The sequence below is a fragment of the Nelumbo nucifera genome, chromosome 1 (genome assembly GCF_055504915.1).
Source record: "Nelumbo nucifera cultivar China Antique chromosome 1, China Antique-T2T, whole genome shotgun sequence".
In the NCBI taxonomy this organism is placed as follows: domain Eukaryota; kingdom Viridiplantae; phylum Streptophyta; class Magnoliopsida; order Proteales; family Nelumbonaceae; genus Nelumbo; species Nelumbo nucifera.
Genome location: NC_142649.1, coordinates 208148036 through 208167393, shown reverse-complemented (window position 1 = coordinate 208167393; position 19358 = coordinate 208148036). Strand labels below are relative to the sequence as shown.

Genomic DNA, 19358 nt, shown 5'->3' with positions numbered 1-19358 from the left:
ATTGAACTAGTTTTCACATGAATTAAAATAAATGGGTGGGGATTTTGAGGGAAATTTTAGCTGCCCAGCCATGTGGTTTAACGGTAGGTATTGAATGGTGGGAATGAGAGAGAGAGTTAAGGAGAATAAAAGAAGTGGGGTTTGGAAAAAGAAGAGGTCATGTGACATGAACAACCTTATTTTATATATATAGTATAGATATATATAAATAGCCACATGTATGCTGTTAGCACTTTTTCTGGGAGTGGAGTTGACTGTTCTCACTTTTCTTGGCTTTTATGCGAGGTACTCTTACATCAAAAATAGGTTGCCATTTGTCTAAATTGCATTAACCGTTATTAGAGGCTGTTTTTTAACATAATTTAATTTATACATCAAAATATCACATATATCGTCGAAAATATAAAATAAAAATAAAACAAAAAAAGAAAAAAAGAGTAGCTGGAAAGAAGAAGAACGAAGAAAAATAAAGGACAAAACAACCGAACACCAAAATTCAGATCTTTCTGCTCTAAAATCCTTGATCCATTTCGATCGATCACTTCAATTGTTCGATCTGTTGTTTTACGACTCCTATTAATTTAATTAACTGTATACATTTGGATTTTTTAGGTGAAGAAATTAAGAAAATATTTTTGAAGTTTGAAAACCTTGTGGATCGTGGTGAAAGGCCAGGATCTGAGGGGTTTTCTTCAAGTATTGATGGATCGTTGGAGGAGTAACTTCTTCAGATGACAACTTCGCACGTTTCAGTCATCTCGGAAAACAATGAAATGGGTTACATTGCTTAAGGACTTCAAAGAGAAGGTCGGGCTATCTCAACATTCTTCCACATCTTCGTCTCCATCCGCTGTCGCCGGTAGAGAAGCTGTATCGTTGGCGAAACATGATCTCGCTGCATCGTCGTCGTCCTCTTCCTCCTTGTCCTCTCATTCAAGGTTCTATCTTTTTTTGGTATTTTGTCTTTCATCTCAATCTCTGTAGAGAATAGAGACTTTAGTTTTCTTAACCAAAATTCACATTTTTCAGTGCATTGTTCCTCAGAGAATCTAAGCAATGGGAAGGTCGGTCTACGGGTCAGACTGACCATTGACATATTATCTCACCAGCGTTGAAATAAAAAATGCAACTATGTCTTTTGTATTTAGATTCCGCAGTAAAAGAAATAATGATCGGAGATTTCAAGTCTCCCAAGTTTAACTTGAAAGAAATAATGGCGGTTTATTAGTTTGAGAAGAGAATAAAATCGAAGGTAATTATAAAAAAAAAAAGAAAAAAATCAAAGATAGGATGCAGTTCTTAAGGGCTACAGTTGCGATGTTGAAGTAAATTGACCCTTACTTTCTTTATTAGAATAGGGTTCTTTGGAACTTACTAAAGTACAGAAGTGGTTTCTGGAAAGTCATTGCAAATATGTCTTTATAACTTGTGATACTCCTTCCTTGAATTACAGATAGTAATTTGAGGACAAAATCAGGATGGATTGGAAACCCCCAGAAGGAAACAAAGTAAAACTGAATTTTGGTGGGAGCTCTCTTGGAAACCCGGGTGTGGCTGGAATGGGGGGTTATTAGAAAATCAGAGAGGAGGATATTGACTATCTTCTCAGGACCAATTGGCTTTGGAAATTCTTTGAAGGCCGACGTGATGGCTTTATTGCAAGGCCTCAGATTAGCTACACAGTTGGGATTTAGGATGATTAAGGTGGAAGGAGATTCATAAGCAGTCATATCCTAGGCTAAATCCAATAGGAGTATTCCTTGGTCCCTAAAGTATACTCTAAGGGAAGTGGAAACAATTGCAGAAGAAATAGTGGCTGAATTTAAATGGGTTAGAAGGAGGGCAAATGGTTTAGCTGACACCTTAGCTAAACAAGGGGCTATGAGGCAAGGACTGTGTTGGGCATCATTCTAATCTGGAATAGTAAAGTGGGCTAAAAAGTTGTACTTATCATTTCTTCTTTCCAAATTTTAATAAAATCATTTTTCTACTGATAACAAAAAAGAAAAAAAAAGTAGATAGTAATTTGAGGATTTTTAATCAATAAGTAGTTTCTTGAAATCAATTACAAAGAACAGAAAGAAAATATAATATGTGAATAAATCTATTCAAAGAAACATGACATATATGAGTGTGTCAAATATAGATTCAATTTTTTTTTTTGTACTTACAACACAAAGGATTAATAATTTTGAATGCTTGAACTTATTGAAGTGAACTAGATAGATCTTTTTCGGCTTCTCATAATCTGCATAGGCCCTTTACAAGTTCCTATAAATCCTGTTAATTTTTGGTATACAAATTACATTATTTAATTGAACAAGTAGTACTTATGTTACAAATATTTGATACTTCTATCTATTTGCTTCTTTGGCCTTTCTCTTCCTTCTGTCAGTTAATGTTTACACTGTCATTTTTTTCTTACTTTGTAAGTCAGGAGCAAGATCAAAATGGTCTTGGTTTGTCACATTTGACTCATTGATTCTTCTACAACATGTAAACCCATGCTTTCCTTCAGTTTCCTGCCCTGAAACTGATGATGCTTTGCTATATTTGTTATTTTTTCCATTCTCATAGAGATGATGGTTCTTTTATTGGTGAGCTCCATGGTGTTTTCTTAATACCTGACAAAGGAGAACCTTAGGTTTGCTATTCTCATAGAAGTGATAACCTAGAGTTCTAGTAATCAACCTAACATCCTTTTTTTTTTTTGATAAATGAAGGGTAATTTATTCAAAGATAATAAAGTGATGTTACAAAACAGACTGCCCGAGGAGAGGCACGAGCTAGTTCCTCTCCTCAACAACAACAAAGTATTACGTTAGGCTCGGAAAAAAAATTACAGAGCTGCCCAGAATGAAGTTCCCTTGATACCCCTTGCTTAGCTAACCCATCCGCTATGGCATTAGCTGTTCTACCCATCCACTGAGAATTAACAATCATGTTCCTTGAAAACCACTTAACTTTTCTCATAATGTCCCTGTAGCACCAAATAACTGAATCTAGATTTTTTAACCAACCCACAACAACTTTGGAATCTCCTTCAATAAGCAAATTCTGAATTCCTAACTGATCTGCAATCTGAATACCTTGTACCGCCGCTAGAAGCTCAGCTCTAATAGAGTCTCCTATACCCATGGAGCCGGAGAATAAAGCTAAGATATTGCTGTCTTTATCTCTCAGCACTCCTATTCCTGAAGGGCCTGGATTACCTTGGCCGCTACCATAAAAATTCATCTTTGTCCAGCCTTCAGAAGGAGGCACCCACACTGCTGGTACCCTGCTCTTCCTTGTACTGCTACTAGCCACAACTATCCAATTCCTCCATATGTCATCAAAGGAGTATATTTTAAAGGATTCCAAAGATCTGAGCCAATGGATTGTCCTGGTCAGAATGTAGTCCTTTATGTTCTGAATATTTCTCTCATTCTCTTGGAAAATCCTCACATTTCTTTCTTCCCAAATTGTCCACAGAGCAGCAGCTCTAATGGATCTCCACATTGTTTTACCAATTTTTGTGGGCAACACAAAGAAGGAGGGGTCAAAGAGCTGATCTACAGTTGTAGCCAAATTCCACCTGCACCCAAACAAGGCAAAGATTCAGCTCCAAATAGCAATAGAAAAGGAACAGGTTAAAAGTAAGTGAGAGCAATCCTCACCATTAACCCTGCAAAGTACACACCAGTTAGGAGACAAGCACATGGAAGGCCTTCTCTTATGCAGTAGGTCTGAAGTGTTGATTTTCCTATAGAACACCTCCCAGCAGAAAATTATTATTTCAGGAGGTACAGGTCTAGACCAGATCTCCTTAACTGGAAAATCCAAATGTCCCAAGGAAGAGCAAATGGACTTAAAAAAGGAGGCACACGTGAAGTAACCTTTTGGATTAGGGGACCAAATTCCTACATCAGATCTGAGAGGGCAATTCAGAGAGGAAGGAGAAATAAAAGTTGGAAGAAAGTGTGAGGTTGCTTTATTCTTGTAACAAGAAAGGGAATAAAGAGAAGGGAAACTGTCCTTAAGGGCAGAATTGCCCACCTAGATGTCTTCCCAAAATAAAACAGAAGAACCAAAATTGACATCATACCTGATAAAGTTGAGGAAAAAAAGGGAGGATACTTTGAATTGCCTTCCACGGAGTTGCCAAAGTGGCTCGACGCGATACACCAGCATCCCATCTATTTCCCGAACTACCTTGTATACTCTCTATCACCTCATGCCACTGTCTCTCCTGTTCTAAGGGCCACCTCCACAACCATTTGCCTAAGAGAGCTTTATTCTTCAAAACTAAATTCCCTAACTCCAGCCCACCCTCCTCTTTCCTCCTGCATACTATTGCCCAATTTATTAAATGATCCTTTTTATCCTCCCCTGGCTCCCAAAGAAAATTTCTCATTAATATCTCCAACTGAACACAGAGAAGTAGTATACCGGTAGATTTGCTAAGGAAGCTTTCAATAAGGTTACTCTACCCCCTAATGAGATGTAGTTCCTTTTCCACGAGGCAAACCTTTTTCTCAAAATTTTCTAAAACCAGGGCCCGAAAGTTGCTCTCCTTAGGGTTGGCTCCTAGAGGGAGATCTAAATACTATAAGGGTCAAGAGGAAATGGAACAACCTAGACACTCAGCCACAGACTCAATAGTCCTCTCATCCAAATTCACACCCACCACACAACTCTTATCCAAGTTTATTTTCAGATTTGAAACTCTCTCAAAGTGTTTTATCAGAGACTTAAGATTCCTGACTGTTCTCCTATCACCCCCTTCACAAAAGTTATTAGGTCATCAGCAAACTGTAAGTGGGTCACCTTGATTCCACTTCTTATCTTCCAACCTCTCACTATTCCTTCCAAGTGTGCCTTAGAAATCAAACCGTTGAACACATCTGCAACTAGGGTGAAAAGGAAAGAGGAAAGGGGGTCACCTTGCCTTAATCCTCTAACAGCTGGGAAGAACTCCTTAACTACCCCATTAACCAAGACCGAAAAATGGCAAGAACTTATGCAGCCCTTTATCCAATTACACCATCTTGCTCCAAACCCACAACACCCTATGTTCTCTAATAAAAAACTCCAATCCACCAAATCATAGGCCTTTTCTAAATCCAACTTGCAAACAAAACCTTGATTTCCAGACTTTCTCATATATTCCACACACTCGTTAGCTATTAGGATCTGATCTGTTATTTGTCTCTGTTAGTGGTGTTAGTGAAGGGGTATTTCAGTCTTTGTACTTGTTGAGAATGCTGATGTGTACTATTATATTAGTTCGAGTGCCCCTTACTTAAAGAAGGGCACTCAAGTCTTTTCCAATAAGTTAATAATATAATAACAGGTCTGGCCGAATCAAGGGATTAACTTTTTTCCCTAATTCGAACCAGCCTTTCTCTCTTCTCTCTTTTCTTCTTTCCTCTCCTACTTCTTGCTGTCTACTTTACTCTACAGTCAACGAACAAGACAGAATTCTATGGCAGGTCAAACTTCAACATGGTATCAGAGCTAGGTTCACCAAATCAGACTTGCTAGAATTCTGCCTTCTGCGCATTCGAATTAGGGTTTCACTTGGGGTTCTCAGTTGTGAGTTGGAGACTGGGAAAAGGGCTGAAAAGGAGTGATCGCCCTCTTCCCTAGGAGGTCTCTATGCCTCCGATTGTGTCGTTGGTGATTGGTTGCTGTGGTTTCTAAGCCCTAGTTAGGGCTGGTACGTGTGGTGCAGTGGTGTCTCAGCCCTTCGTATGGTTGGCCTTCAGGCGATGAGGTAAAGTTTTTTTTTTATATATTTTTTTTGGAATACATGAGAGGTGTAGTACAGTTTGCATGATGGGTTTTCAGATTGCAGTATGCTAGGGTTTATTCTGGTTTGTGTGTGATTCGAATGGCAATAGTGTCTACTGAATGGTGAAGCTTCCTATAGTTGTGGATTAATGTTGGTGGTGTTACTAGTGTGGTTTTCAGCTTTTGATATCGCTGAAATCAGTGTGTAGACCTCGGTGAGTAGGGGTTGTGGTGTTGTAGTTTTCAGCATTTAATACTGCTGAAATCAGTGTACAGATTTCGGTGAGTAGGGTTTGTGGTGTTGCAGTTCTCAGCTGTTGAAATCAGTGTGCAGATTTCGGTGAAGTGTCTGTGTGTAGTGTGCAGTGTGTAGTGCTCCTAACTCAGTGCTCAGAATTAAGGGAGTTCGGCAATGGCAGATAACAGTGATAGTAAACCTAGTGTCATGATATCTATTGACTACCTGAATGTCCAAATGACCTCCATTAAACTGAATGGAGAGAATTATGTCCCTTGGGCCAAGTCTGTAGAGGTTTTTCTGAAGGTGAAGAAGAAAGTGAAGCATATAAGAGAGGAGAAACCCCCCGCTAATTCTCAGGAGTATGAAGACTGGGAACAGGAAGATGCACAGATCATTACATGGTTGTGGAACAGTATGGAACCCAAAATCAGTGTGAACTTCATGTTTCTTGACACAGCCAAAGAGGTGTGGGATCATGCTAAGAAACTGTATTCAGGTCAGGATAATACCACTAGGGTATATCAACTGTATCAGGAATACTTCAATCTGCAACAAGGAAATCAGAGCCTTGAGGAGTACTATGCCAATGTGAGGAATATCCGTAATGAGTTAAATGTCTATCATCCTCTCACTTCAGATGTCAAAGTTCAACAGCAACAGCGAGAGCAGCTTGATGTGACACGGTTTCTGGTGGGGCTGAAGTCTGAGTATGAACCTGTACGAGCCCAGATACTAGGGGGATCTGCTCTTCCATCTTTAGAGGAGGTGTTTGCTCGTCTTCGGAGGGCTTCCATTGGATCTATGGACTCTAATGTCTCCGATAAATCAGCATTTGTAGTGTCAAGAGGCCGAGGTGGCAGAAGTGGGACTCGAGGAACCCAGCCTGGCAGGAGTGGTAGTGGTGGATCTACACATATCCGTGGTGGTGGTCGTACTGGAGGCAGAGATTCAGGGGGAGCTCGTGGTAGAGGACGTGGCTCGGGTCCATGGAAGTGTACTCACTGTGGTTTGGATGGACATACCATTAACTACTGCTATGACTTACATGGTCCTCCCTCGACGTGGGCCAACCATGCCATGACTAGTGACACCAGTTTCAGCTCTACACAGGAGAAACGGTCAGCTGACCCGATGCCCTCTACTCCCTCAGATGGTCCAGGCAAGGAGATGGTGAGTGTTCCTCGTGATGAGTATGAGAGGTTTGTTCAATCCAAGTCGCAGCAGAACACAGCTTCCTTTGCACACTCAGGTATGGCTTGTTTGGCATCCACACCCAACCCCTGGATTATTGACTCTGGAGCCTCCGATCACATGACGGGAACTCCAGGTGTGTTTTCATCTCTCATTCATTGCTCAACATCACAATCTGTTACCCTTGCTAATGGCTCCACGTCATCTATCTGTGGTGTTGGTAATGTTGACCTAGACCCTGTATCCCTATCCTCTGTTTTATATGTACCTAAGCTTCCATTTAATCTTATGTCTGTTAGTAAGCTGACCAAGTCCCTTAAGTGCTCCATCACTTTTTACCCTTCTATGTGTGTTTTTCAGGATCTCAAGACGGGGATGAAGATTGGTGGAGGGCATGAAGCCGGTGGACTGTATTATCTTGGTGGTGGTGGACGAACGTCAACAGCTCTTCAGTCATCCATTTCTCCTCTCCAGTGGCACTGTAGATTTGGTTATCCTTCGCTGAAAGTGTTGTAGTCCTTAGTCCCTTCATTGAGTCAACTTTCTGTTTTAGATTGTGAGTCTTGTCAATTTGGGAAACACCATCGTGTTCCCTTTCGTTCTAGGGTCGATAACCGTGTGTCGAGTCTTTTTTTCTTAATTCATTCAGATGTTTGGGGTCCTTATAAAGTGATGTCATATAATGGATACCGATATTTTGTTATTTTTGTTGATGACTGTTCAAGAATGACGTGGCTCTATTTAATGAAAGAAAGAAGTGAATTATTTTCCATCTTCCAGAAATTTTATGCTGAGATCCGCAATCAATTTGGTGTTCACATCAAAATTTTCCGTTCTGATAATGGTCGTGAATACTTGTCTTCATCTTTTCGAGAATACTTGGATCAACATGGCATTATACACCAAACTTCATGTACCTATACTCCGAAACAAAATGGGGTTGCCGAGAGAAAAACCGCCATGTTGTAGAAACGGCACGCTCCCTCATGCACCACATGAATGTTCCCAAAACTTTTTGGAGCGATGCAATGCTCACCTCTTGTTTCTTAATTAATCGGATGCCCACATCTATCCTTGATGGTCGTTCTCCTTTTAGTGTCTTATTCCCCAACATGTCTCCGTTTCCGCTTTCTCCTCGGGTATTTGGGTGTGTCTGCTTCGTTCATAATCTGAGTCCCGGGACTGACAAGTTAGATGCACGTTCCGTGAAGTGTATCTTCCTTGGTTATTCCCGAACTCAGAAAGGGTACAAGTGTTATCATCCTAGTTCTCGTCGTTCCTTGGTATGTGCTGATGTTACATTCTTCGAGTCTACTCCGTTCTTTGTGGGGTCCGGTGCTGCTGCTTCCCCCACATCACCACCTCCTCTTCCTCTTCCTCTTCCTGTGGCTGATCCACCTCCTCTGGTTCCAGTCATGCCTACGTCCTTGCCTCCGGTGCCACCATTGGTTGACCGTCCACCCATCCGTCACGTGTATACACATCACCCACATGTACCGGCTGCAGCTCCTCCAGCTTCATCACCGTCGACAGATCCAGCTCCAGCTCTGACACCAGCCTCCGACCTAGATCTTCCTGTTGCCTTACGGAAAGGTAAGCGTACTTGCACCCTTCACCCTATTTCCAATTTTGTTTCACTTACCCACCTCTCCGCTTCCCATCGCCAGTTCATATCTTTGTTATCCTCCGTGGTTGTTCCTAAGGATGTCCAGGAAGCCCTTACCTCTCCAGAGTGGTGCCGTGCTATGGAAGAAGACCTCTCTGCTTTGCATCATAATCACACTTGGGATCTCACCGCTCTTCCTCCTGGGAAGCAGGCTGTCGGTTGTAAGTGGGTGTATAGTGTTAAGTACTTGCCAGATGGTCGTGTTGAGCGCCTGAAGGCGCGGCTGGTTGCCAAAGGGTACTCCCAAACCTATGGCATTGACTACACGGAGACGTTCTCCCCGGTTGCTAAGATAGGGTCAGTTCGTGTCGTCATCTCTCTTGCAGCTATGTCTGGTTGGCCTCTCCATCAGCTCGATATCAAAAATGCCTTTTTGCATGGGGATTTGCTCGAGGAGGTCTACATGGAGCAACCACCTGGGTTTGTTGCTCAGGGGGAGGATGGTAAGGTATGCAGACTTAAGAAGGCTATTTATGGACTTAAACAGTCCCCTCGAGCATGGTTTGGTAGGTTCAGTGAGGTGGTCAAGAAGTTTGGTATGAAACAGTGCTAAGTTGATCACTCTGTCTTCAGTCTTGACTCTTCGGCAGGTAAAATAATATTGGTGGTGTATGTGGATGATATCGTTGTGACTGGGAATCATAAAATGGGCATTGACAGATTGAAGGCATTCCTACAGGAACACTTTCAGACAAAGGACCTTGGCAAGTTGAAATACTTTTTGGGCATAGAGGTAGCAAGATCTAAGCATGGCATTAATTTGTGCCAGAGGAAATATGTGCTTGATTTACTGGAAGAAACAGGATTGTTGGGTACTAAACCGGCTGAGACACCTATGGAAACAAATACGAGGCTGAGCAGTGATATAGGTGAAGTGTTTGAAGAGCCTGGCAGATACCGACGACTTGTAGGCAAACTAAACTATCTAACCATTACTCGGCCAGATATTTCATTTGCGGTTAGTGTGGTGAGTCAGTTCATGCATAAACCTTTGGTCCCACATTGGAATGCAGTGCTAAGGATTGTGAGGTATCTGAAAGGAGCTCCTGGTCGTGGTTTGCTGTACAGAAGTGGTGGAAAACTGGTAGTAGAAGGATACACCGATGCTGATTGGGCAGGTTCTATGTCTGATAGACGATCTACCACAGGCTATTGCACCTTTCTGGGGGGTAACCTGGTAACATGGAAAAGTAAGAAGCAAACAGTTGTGGCAAGAAGCAGTGCAGAAGCAGAATATAGGGCCATGGCACATACTGCTTGTGAACTAGTGTGGCTGAGGAACCTTCTACAGGAGATAGGATATGACATCAGTACTCCAATGAAGCTCTATTGTGACAATCAGGCAGCGGTTCATATCTCTTCCAATCCAGTGTTTCATGAAAGAACCAAGCACATCGAAGTTGACTGTCATTTTGTGAGAGAGAAGGTGCTGAATGGGGTGATAGAAACTGCATATGTTAGTACGGGAAACCAGTGGGCAGACTTGTTTACAAAAGGCTTGAGTCGGGGGAGAGTGGACTACATATGTAACAAGCTGGGATTATATGATATATACTCACCAGCTTGAGGGGGAGTGTTAGTGGTGTTAGTGAAGGGGTATTTCAGTCTTTGTACTTGTTGAGAATGCTGATGTGTACTGTTATATTAGTTCGAGTGCCCCTTACTTAAAGAAGGGCACTCAAGTCTTTTCCAATAAGTTAATAATATAATAACAGGTCTGGCCGAATCAAGGGATTAACTTTTTTCCCTAATTCGAACCAGCCTTTCTCTCTTCTCTCTTTTCTTCTTTCCTCTCCTACTTCTTGCTGTCTACTTTACTCTACAGTCAACGAACAAGACAGAATTCTATGGCAGGTCAAACTTCAACAGTCTCCCTTGCACAAATGCTCCTTGGGCTTGACTAATGATGGAGGGTAACACTACTTTAATCCTCAAAGATAACACTTCAGCCAGGATTTTGTAAATGCTAGTCAGCAAGCTGATTGGCCTAAAATCTTTAGGATTTTTTGCTTCTTTCTTCTTAGGGATTAGAGCTATGAAAGTAGCATCGACTCCCGGGCTTACTTTGTTGTTGTCCTCAAATTCATTAAACACAACACAAAGATCTTCTCCTACCACTTTCCAACAGTCTTGATAAAAAGCCATGGTGAATCAATCTGGCCAGGAGCTTTGGATCTATCCATAGAAAAAACTGCTTGCCTAATTTCCTCTTCTTCAAAGCTCTTCTCTAACCAGATTGCTTTCTTGGTCTATTATTCAATGGCTTCCCTACAATTGATTTAAAGTGATCCACCAACACTTTGGCTATCTCATCTTGGTTTGTTACTTCCTCTCTGTCCACTTCTAATTTGGTCACAGTTTTTTCTTCTCCTCCCATTAGCCAATGCATGGAAAAATTTTGTATTGCCATCCCCTTCTTTGATCCATTTATGCCTTGACTTTTGCCTCCAGGAAATCTCCTCCCTAAGAAGAACTTCTTTCAATTCCTTTTTTAAGCTTCTTCTCAAATTCCTTTCTTGTTCATTCATGATTCGTTGAGATTCTTTGGAATCTAGATCCTCAATCCTGGACAACAGGTTATTCTTTTGATCCTCTATCCTTCCAAACTGCTCCTGATTCCACTCTTTAATCTTGGCTCTCAATCTCTTCAACGTTTTGTGAAACCTTACACCTTTCCACTTTACCCCTCTCAAATCTTCATTCCACCATTCACTCACCAATCATACAAAATCCGGATGAATCAGCCACATATTCTCGAATCTAAAGGGTCGAGGTCCAAAGCCTAGAGTTTCTTGACCTAATAGGATAGGGCAGTGATCAGATGTAACTCTAGGAAGAGATCTAGCCCCCAAATTCTCTCAATGATCCTCCCACTCTACATTAAAAAGGAACCTATCAAGTTTGGAGCACAAGGGGTTTTCTTGGAAATTAGACAATGTAAAATTAGCTTGTAGGAAGGGTAATTCCTTTAAACCACAGGTGTTAATTAAGTCATTAAAATTTCTCATGCTTGTAGTAATCGTTCTTTGGGGATTATTTGATTCATTACAAAACCTGATTACATTGAAACACCCCTCCCTCCCCAGGCACCACGGACTGTCCCACAAGCCTTGTATTCCATACAACTCCTCTCACATTTCTTTTCTTTCTCTATAACTATTTGGCCCGTAGACATTAGTTAACACCCAAGTGAATCAGTCTTCCACATTTTTGAATTTTAAAGACATAGAGAATCTCCCTATAAGTTCTTCTGCTGATTCTACAACATCCTCCCTCCACAAGGTAACTATCCCTCTCGAGGCTCCCCAAGAAGGAGCTAAAGTCCAGCAAACTCCTCTTGATTTCCACACACTTCTGACCCATCTTCTATCCAAATCTGCCAACTTGGTTTCCTGTAACATGACAATGTCAGGTTTCTCTCTTCTAAGCAGGTCTTTAATTGCCCTTCTTTTTCTTGCACTCCCTAACCCTCTCACATTCCAATTACTGATTTTCATTATAAAACTCCTTTCTGACACCCCTATCTGAGATTAGTCTCTCCACTTCTGATCTCTTTTTCTTTTTCCTTTGGACAATCCCTTCTATCTTTTTAGCTGGCCCACTGATTCCACCCACTTGGGCCACCTCCCCCCCAACCTAGGGCTTTTGTAGCACTCCTTAATCTGAGGGTTTGCTTCATGTTCCCCGCCTTCTAGTCCCTCCTCCTTTGCTTTATAATCCTCCAATAATGCACAGATCTGCTCCCATATTATTTCTAACTCTTCCTCCCGCTTTCTCTTAACCTCCAACTCTCCCTCACTCTTCTCACCTTCACCCGTATTCATCTCTCTGCTTTCCTTCCTGCCTAATAAATCCTCTCGGGATGCTGGAGTATCTGTTTCAACCACAGGAAGAGTATCAGTAACTAAATCCGAATGAACAAAAATACCTGCAATGTTGGGAACCAGGTGAGCTTCTTCCAAGGGAGTGAGACCAGCATAGGAAAGCAAGTCTAAACCTGTTTCCCATGGTTTGAACTGCATAGGAGATTTTTCGTAGGAGATCAACACCTTGCCACCTTCCGCAGTTGAGTTGGGCTTCCACTGCTGTCTGGATTCAGGCAAGACATTACAGACTATTTCGGTAGAGCCTTTCCTTTCCAAACCAAAAACCTGTTCGTCCTGGGCTACCGGGCTGGCCTCCCTTGCGGGTAACGACAGAACCTGGGTCCCATCCGTAGTATCCTTCTGCTGATCCATCATAAACTTTGGTTCTCCCTCAAAACGTTGAGAACCATCTCCCTCCTCCTCCAGAAATAAAACTTTTGTTCCGAAGTTGTCTTCCTCAGAGATGTCCTTTGATCTGCTTAGGTCGATGCTACCCAGACTCACAGAATCGTCTGATTCTGAATCACTAAGATCTTCAAACTCAGAGAAGTCCTTCCTTCTTATCTCTGGATCACTTCGTCTAACACACCTTGGGTTACGCTTTTTGGGCGACGATTTTCTTAATCTTGTTGTCGCAGTTCACTGCTTCGAACCTCTAGCATGCGCAGAAGTCGAACTTCCTGCTATTCGGTCTACTGAGCTCAAAGAGGAAGAAAATAGATGGTTATTACCATCTATCAGACGTGCACCCTTAGTCACGTGCCTCTTTAACACTTCCTCTTTTAAGTTGGGCCCCTGAAATGGGCTCCTTATGTCCGCCTGACCCACCTTATATGGGCTTAAAGTTTGAGGTCCACTGAATACTTCCGCCCCTTTTCTTTTATAAGGGCCTCCTCTATAAAGCCCATTACTCCCCACTCCCAACTTAGTCAGCCCAGATTTTTGAGTTCTGGTTCCCCAAATCTGGATTTGTCTTTTCCCCCTGACCCACCTGTTTAATCTTTCTAACTTCAGCATGTTTTCCTAACCCTTTCTGGTCTTCTCGCAGAACAGCAAGTGTAATCGAAGGTTTAGGACTGAAGCCAGTTGTCACTGCATGGACATAAGATTTGTCAGAGGCCCAGCAGCTACCTTGTAGAGCACGTTTCAAACTTTCCTCCTGCAAATCTTTTGAACTTCTCAAATTATGTTCGCCCTTTTTTGTGTAACTTTCTTTTCCTTGCAGAAACCCCAATCCTTTGCTGCCACCAACCAATCCTTTATTGCCACGCAGTTCTTCTTCAACCTTCTCGTCTTCCTCCCCAACGAGCCTCTTTCCAGAGCCCAGCTTCAATGGATGAAGCCAGCCTCTTTCCAGAGCCCATCTTCAACCTTCTCATGGATGCCCTGACATGGGAGACGGAATTTTAGATGGTGGCGCATAGCTGGGTTGGCACTAAGAAAGCACACAAAGACCTGGGTAAGATATCCGATTTGGCACCAAGTTTCCTTGTGCATTTCCTGTAACCACTATGTTGACCCTGGCATAACTAACTAAGATGCTTTTCTGATAAAGGATATTCTTGTGCTAATCAGACCCTCACCTTTCTCGTGACACCCAAGGACATGCAGAAAGGCAGAATGACTTAAAAAAAATGGTTGATCAAGAACCTTCCAAGGCACTAATATGTAATAATACGGATAAGAGTCTATCTCCCATTTGGTAATCAGAGACATCTCAATCATCTTCATTCTCTCCATTCCAGATGTTCCAGAATATTCAGACATCCAGAGAGGCCTTAGAGCTCTCCACCGCCTTACACACTCAGAGGAAGGACACAACTTCCTCTCTATCTTTTAGAGTTTTAGAAACCCCAACTACGTTACTCTGCAGATTGGGAATTCCTTCCCATTCTCCAGGCACCAATTCCATTGCTACCTCCAACTTTTAGAAATGCCACAGGCCATTGCCTATCCATTGCCCCACAGTTGGAGTAGATGATCTTAATATAATTGTACGAGGCATGCTCAAGTTATGGGTAGCTGTCCATAATTGGGGCTAGATGATTAGGTATTGTGGACAATGATGAATTACTGGAAAATGATGGAAATGGAATATATGGTTGGATGCCGTTGCTTTTGGAATGTTCCTTCCACTATTAGGCATTGAGCCTCAATATAAATAATAAAGCTTTCTCTAGCCAGATGAACAAGTTGATATATTTCTCCATCGCGCTGCTAAGAGACACAAAATCACTTTTTTCTCCTCTAACCTTGAAGCTTGGTTGAAACTGAGGATGCCAAGTTGATCCCCACAATTCTCTACCTGTTCTATGTTAGGGAAGCTTTTGAACTAAGGATAGTTGTGGAAGGCTGTGATTCCACTTGACTTTGATTTTCCTTCTACTAAGAGAATGAAAAAGAGATTAAAGGATAGGGCTAGAGTTCTGCAGGGGGAAGGGGAAGATGAAAAGGCAAGGAAAGAGGTTGAAGATGAAGTTGAAGGGTTAGGGGTGAATGGGGGTAAAAAAGTAACTACGAGAAATTAGAGGGGTGAAGTTTTAAAAGGAATTTTGGTAATGGGCTGAAAAGGTGTACTAACTTACTTGGGTCCACTAGAGGGGATAAGTGGGTTGGCCCAAGTAATGCCCAAGTTCAAAGTCTTAATGAGGAACCAAACAGAAAGGATTCTCTCAATCAAAAGGAAGTCAAGAAATATTATCTGGAGTGATGGTTTTAGCTAGCAAGGAGATTGAGGTAAGAGAGAAAGGTGACTTCCTATGGTATACTATAAGATACAAATACAAGGAAGTTGATGCACTTCAAGGAAATAGCGATGATAGGTCTGTCGGTGGTTTAAACCCAGAGAATGTAAAGGTGAATTTGATCAAGGATTTCAAGAAAGTTAGCGATACAATGGTGGTTAGAGGGTTCGATCAAAAGGAAGATTCTATCGAGACAGAATCAGATGGCCTTAATTGTTTTTGTATAGCGGGCTTCTAGCCTCTCTTTCACTTATTATATTAGTAAAATCTTCCTTCCTTCCTTCTTACCATGTATCAGGTATGTTTTGTGCTCTAGTAATTGGGTAAGGTTTTGGGAACATGTGTGGGTGGGGGATCTTGCTTTGAAAGATCAATTTCCTTTTTTGTTTGCCCTCTCAAGTTACAAAGATGAGCCTATTTCCATTTTTCTTGTTCCTTCTAGTTCAAACACTGACTTTGATTGGGATTTGGGCTTGAGAAGGGGTCTAAGGTCTGAAACTAAACAAATATCTCGGCTTTGCTTCAAATACTTGAGGGGGCTTTCCTGGATCCTTCCAAACCTGATAGTCGAATCTGGACTCAATCCCCCATTGGTATCTATTTGCTAAAGTGGAGAAGTAGAAGAGGAAGAAGAGAAGAGAAGAGGAGAGATCAGTGAATGGGCGACAATCTATTCTCAGCTGGCTTTAGAAGCTAGTATATGTATTAACATTAAGATATTACAATAAAAGACTAGAATGCTCCTAATTAGTGATGGGACACTAGACACCTAGACAGTACAAAATAAAACAAGCTTAGGCCCAATAACTAAAGGCCCATAACAGACCATAGAACTAAAACATAGAATGATAAATAAGCCACCAACACTCCCCCTCAAGCTAAGCATGGATGTTAGTCATGTTTAGCTTGCCAAATAAGCCTAGGAACTTCATTGAAGACAGTCCTTTTGTCAAAACATCAGCAATCTGCATCTCTGAGGGTGTATAAGGAATGCAAAGTTCGCCCGAGACAATTCTCTCTCTTACAAAGTGTTGGTCAATCTCAATATGCTTAGTTCTATCATGTTGTACTGGGTTATTTGCAATGTTGATGGCAACCTTGTTGTCACAATACAACTTGAGAGGACCATCAACTTTCACCCCGAGCTCACCTAGGAGGTTCCTATGCCATAATAATTCGGAAATAGACAAATGAATAGCATATTTCTTTTTACTTTTCCATGTAACCAAATTCCCCCCAACAAATGTGCAATATCTAGAATTAGACTTCCTATATCCAATCGATCCAGCCCAATCAACATTAGTATATGCCTTTATTTCAAGTTTATTGTGCCTCTTGAATAGAATTCCTTTCCCCGAACATGTCTTCAAATACCTAAGGATCATTTCAATTGCTTTCATGTGAGGAATCTTGGGAGAATGCATGAACTGACTGACAACATGCATTGCATAAGCTATATCAGGTCAGGTAAGACATAGGTATCTTAGTTTTCCCATTAGCTTTTGGTACCTTTCTTTATCGGAGTAGTCCTCACCAACCGATTCCTAGAGACAATGATTTTGCTCTGTTGGAGTATGTATTGGTCTACTCCCCATCATACCAGTCTCTTCTAAAAGATTAAAAGATCGAGAACATACTTCCTTTGATATATATATATATGTATGTATGTATGTGTATATGTATATATATGCCTTCTTGTGACCTCACAACTTCAATTCCAAGGAACTACCTTAGATGGTCTAAATTTTTAATCTCAAATTTAGATGCCAAGAGATATTTTAATCTCTTTCAGATCATTCTCTGTTCCCTATAATTACCATATCATCCACATAGACTATGAGGACTGTAAGCATATTACCTTGTTTCCTTAGGAACAAGGTATGATCTTCACCATTTTGAATGTATTCCACTTTCTTCATGGCCCCACAAAGCAAGCTCAAGGAGATTGCTTAAGCCCATATAATGCTTTCCTAGTTTCCTTAGCCTACATACCTTCCCATGAAAATCATAGCCAGGTGGAGGATTCATAAATACCTCCTCATGTAGTCAATACCCTCCTTCTGAGTAAACCCTTTTGCCACCAGCCCAGCCTTGTATCTTTGAATGGAGCCGTCCTCCTTGTGCTTCATAGTGAACACCCACTTACACCCTACAGTGCTCTTCCCTTTTGGGTTAAATACTACCTTTGAGTATCTAGTAGGAACATGGGCAGAAGAAAGAGTAGACACAAAGGAATAGTAACAAGGAGATAACAAATTGATTTGAGTCCGGTTGGTTGTTGCCACAAGTTGGATGACCTCTTTTCCTTTTTCTGTAGACAATTCTCATATCTCTCTGCTATTTATTAATGGCATCAGTTCCATCCTCAACATCTAGAGTAGTAACAGGTTCAACAGGAGTCTCACTAGATTCACCTGGACAGCTAGAACTAGGGGGATCAGGAGGAAAAGATGGAAGACCCGAAGCTGAAAGTGGCACAAATAAGGAAGGAGAGGAAGGATCCTCTTCCATCCTATTAGTCTCCCCTTGAAGAGGATTCCTACAGGACTGAAAATAAGGTTGAGATTCGAAAAACACCACATCCTTGGTGACATACTTTTTCTTGGTAACCAGATCATAGCATTTGTAACCTTTTTGTGTGGGACAATACCCTAGGAAGACCCCCCTTATAGCCCTAGGGTCCAACTTTGTCTTCTTAGGATCCTTGACATGGATGAAGCACACACAACCAAAAACTCTAGGGGGAAGAGGGAAATCTAGGAGGTTAGGACAAATGATAGAAAATGGAGTTCTCATACCCAATACCCTAGATGGCATTCTATTTATTAAATACGATGCAATAAGGACTGCTTGAGACCAATAGTTCTTGGAAACCTTTGCTGAAATAGTAGGGTCAATCTATCTCCAATAAGTGTCTATTCTTGTGCTTAGCAATCCTGTTTTGTTGAGGGGTACTGGCATAAGATGATTGATGCAAAATACCTAAATCCTTCATGAATAGATTCAAGGAGCTTTCAAAATACTCAACAACATTGTCTGAGCGAAACTACCTAATTTTCTCGCTAAATTGAGTTTTAGTCATTTTATAAAATACCATGGTTATTCGTGGAACTTCATCACACTCTTTTAACAAGTGGATCCATGTAAATCGTGAATAGTGATCAATAAAGCTGATAAAATAACGAAAACCATCTATAGAAACAAGAGGTGTAGGGCCCACACATCAGAATGAACTAAATCAAAAGGAGATTGAATTTCATTACTAGAAATTGGATAAAGAATTCTACATTGTTTTGACAATTGACACACTTCACAGACCAAACTCTGACTCGAAACATACTTAAACAACTCAGGAAACAATCATTGCATCAAAGAAAAAGGCAAATGACTTAGCCTAGCTTGCCACAAATGTAACCTAGCTATTGGCTCCTCATTATCTCAACCACTGAAAGTAGATGACTGTAAAGCTAAATTGATGTCTGCATCAAAATAATAAGGACCTCTTGACTCATGACTGCTCCCAATCATTCTCTTTGTCAATCTGTCCTGAAAGACGCAATGAATAGGAAAGAATGTTATGCTACAATTTAAGTTTTTTGTAAGATTAGAAACAGATAATAGGTTTGAAGCAAGATTGGGAACATGCAAAACAAATTTAAGAGAGAGATCCTTGCCTAGGTTAACTCCCCCCCGCCCCCCCGTTCTAGAGATGGTGGAGAGGGAATCATCAGCAACTCTCATCTTATCTTGTCCAAACATCAAACGACAAGAAGAAAATAAAGAAGATGTGTGTCATATGGTTGGTAGCACCGGAATTAATAACTCTAAGAGTTAGATACTATAGGATCAGTCACATTGTGAGCAGAGACAATACT

The 19358-nt window shown here is 41.3% G+C and overlaps 1 protein-coding gene across 4 annotated transcripts in view; it reads left to right on the top strand.

The window, feature by feature from the left end:
- Window positions 1–450: 450 nt before the first annotated feature.
- LOC104610354 (protein SPIRRIG-like) overlaps window positions 451–19358 on the top strand; it is an 82402-nt gene continuing 63494 nt past the window's right edge. Inside the window, exon 1 of one of the 4 annotated variants that reach the window (XR_016081000.1) lies at window positions 451–938. Coding sequence is in view for 1 of the 4 variants with exons in the window: in XM_010276916.3 (XP_010275218.1) it covers window positions 769–938 (170 nt within the window). In the remaining 3 variants the exon portion in view is untranslated. Of the gene's footprint in view, window positions 955–13986; window positions 14199–19358 lie in introns of those variants that run through there. The other 3 variants (XM_010276916.3, XM_010276917.3, XM_088896015.1) reach the window with 3 other exon arrangements.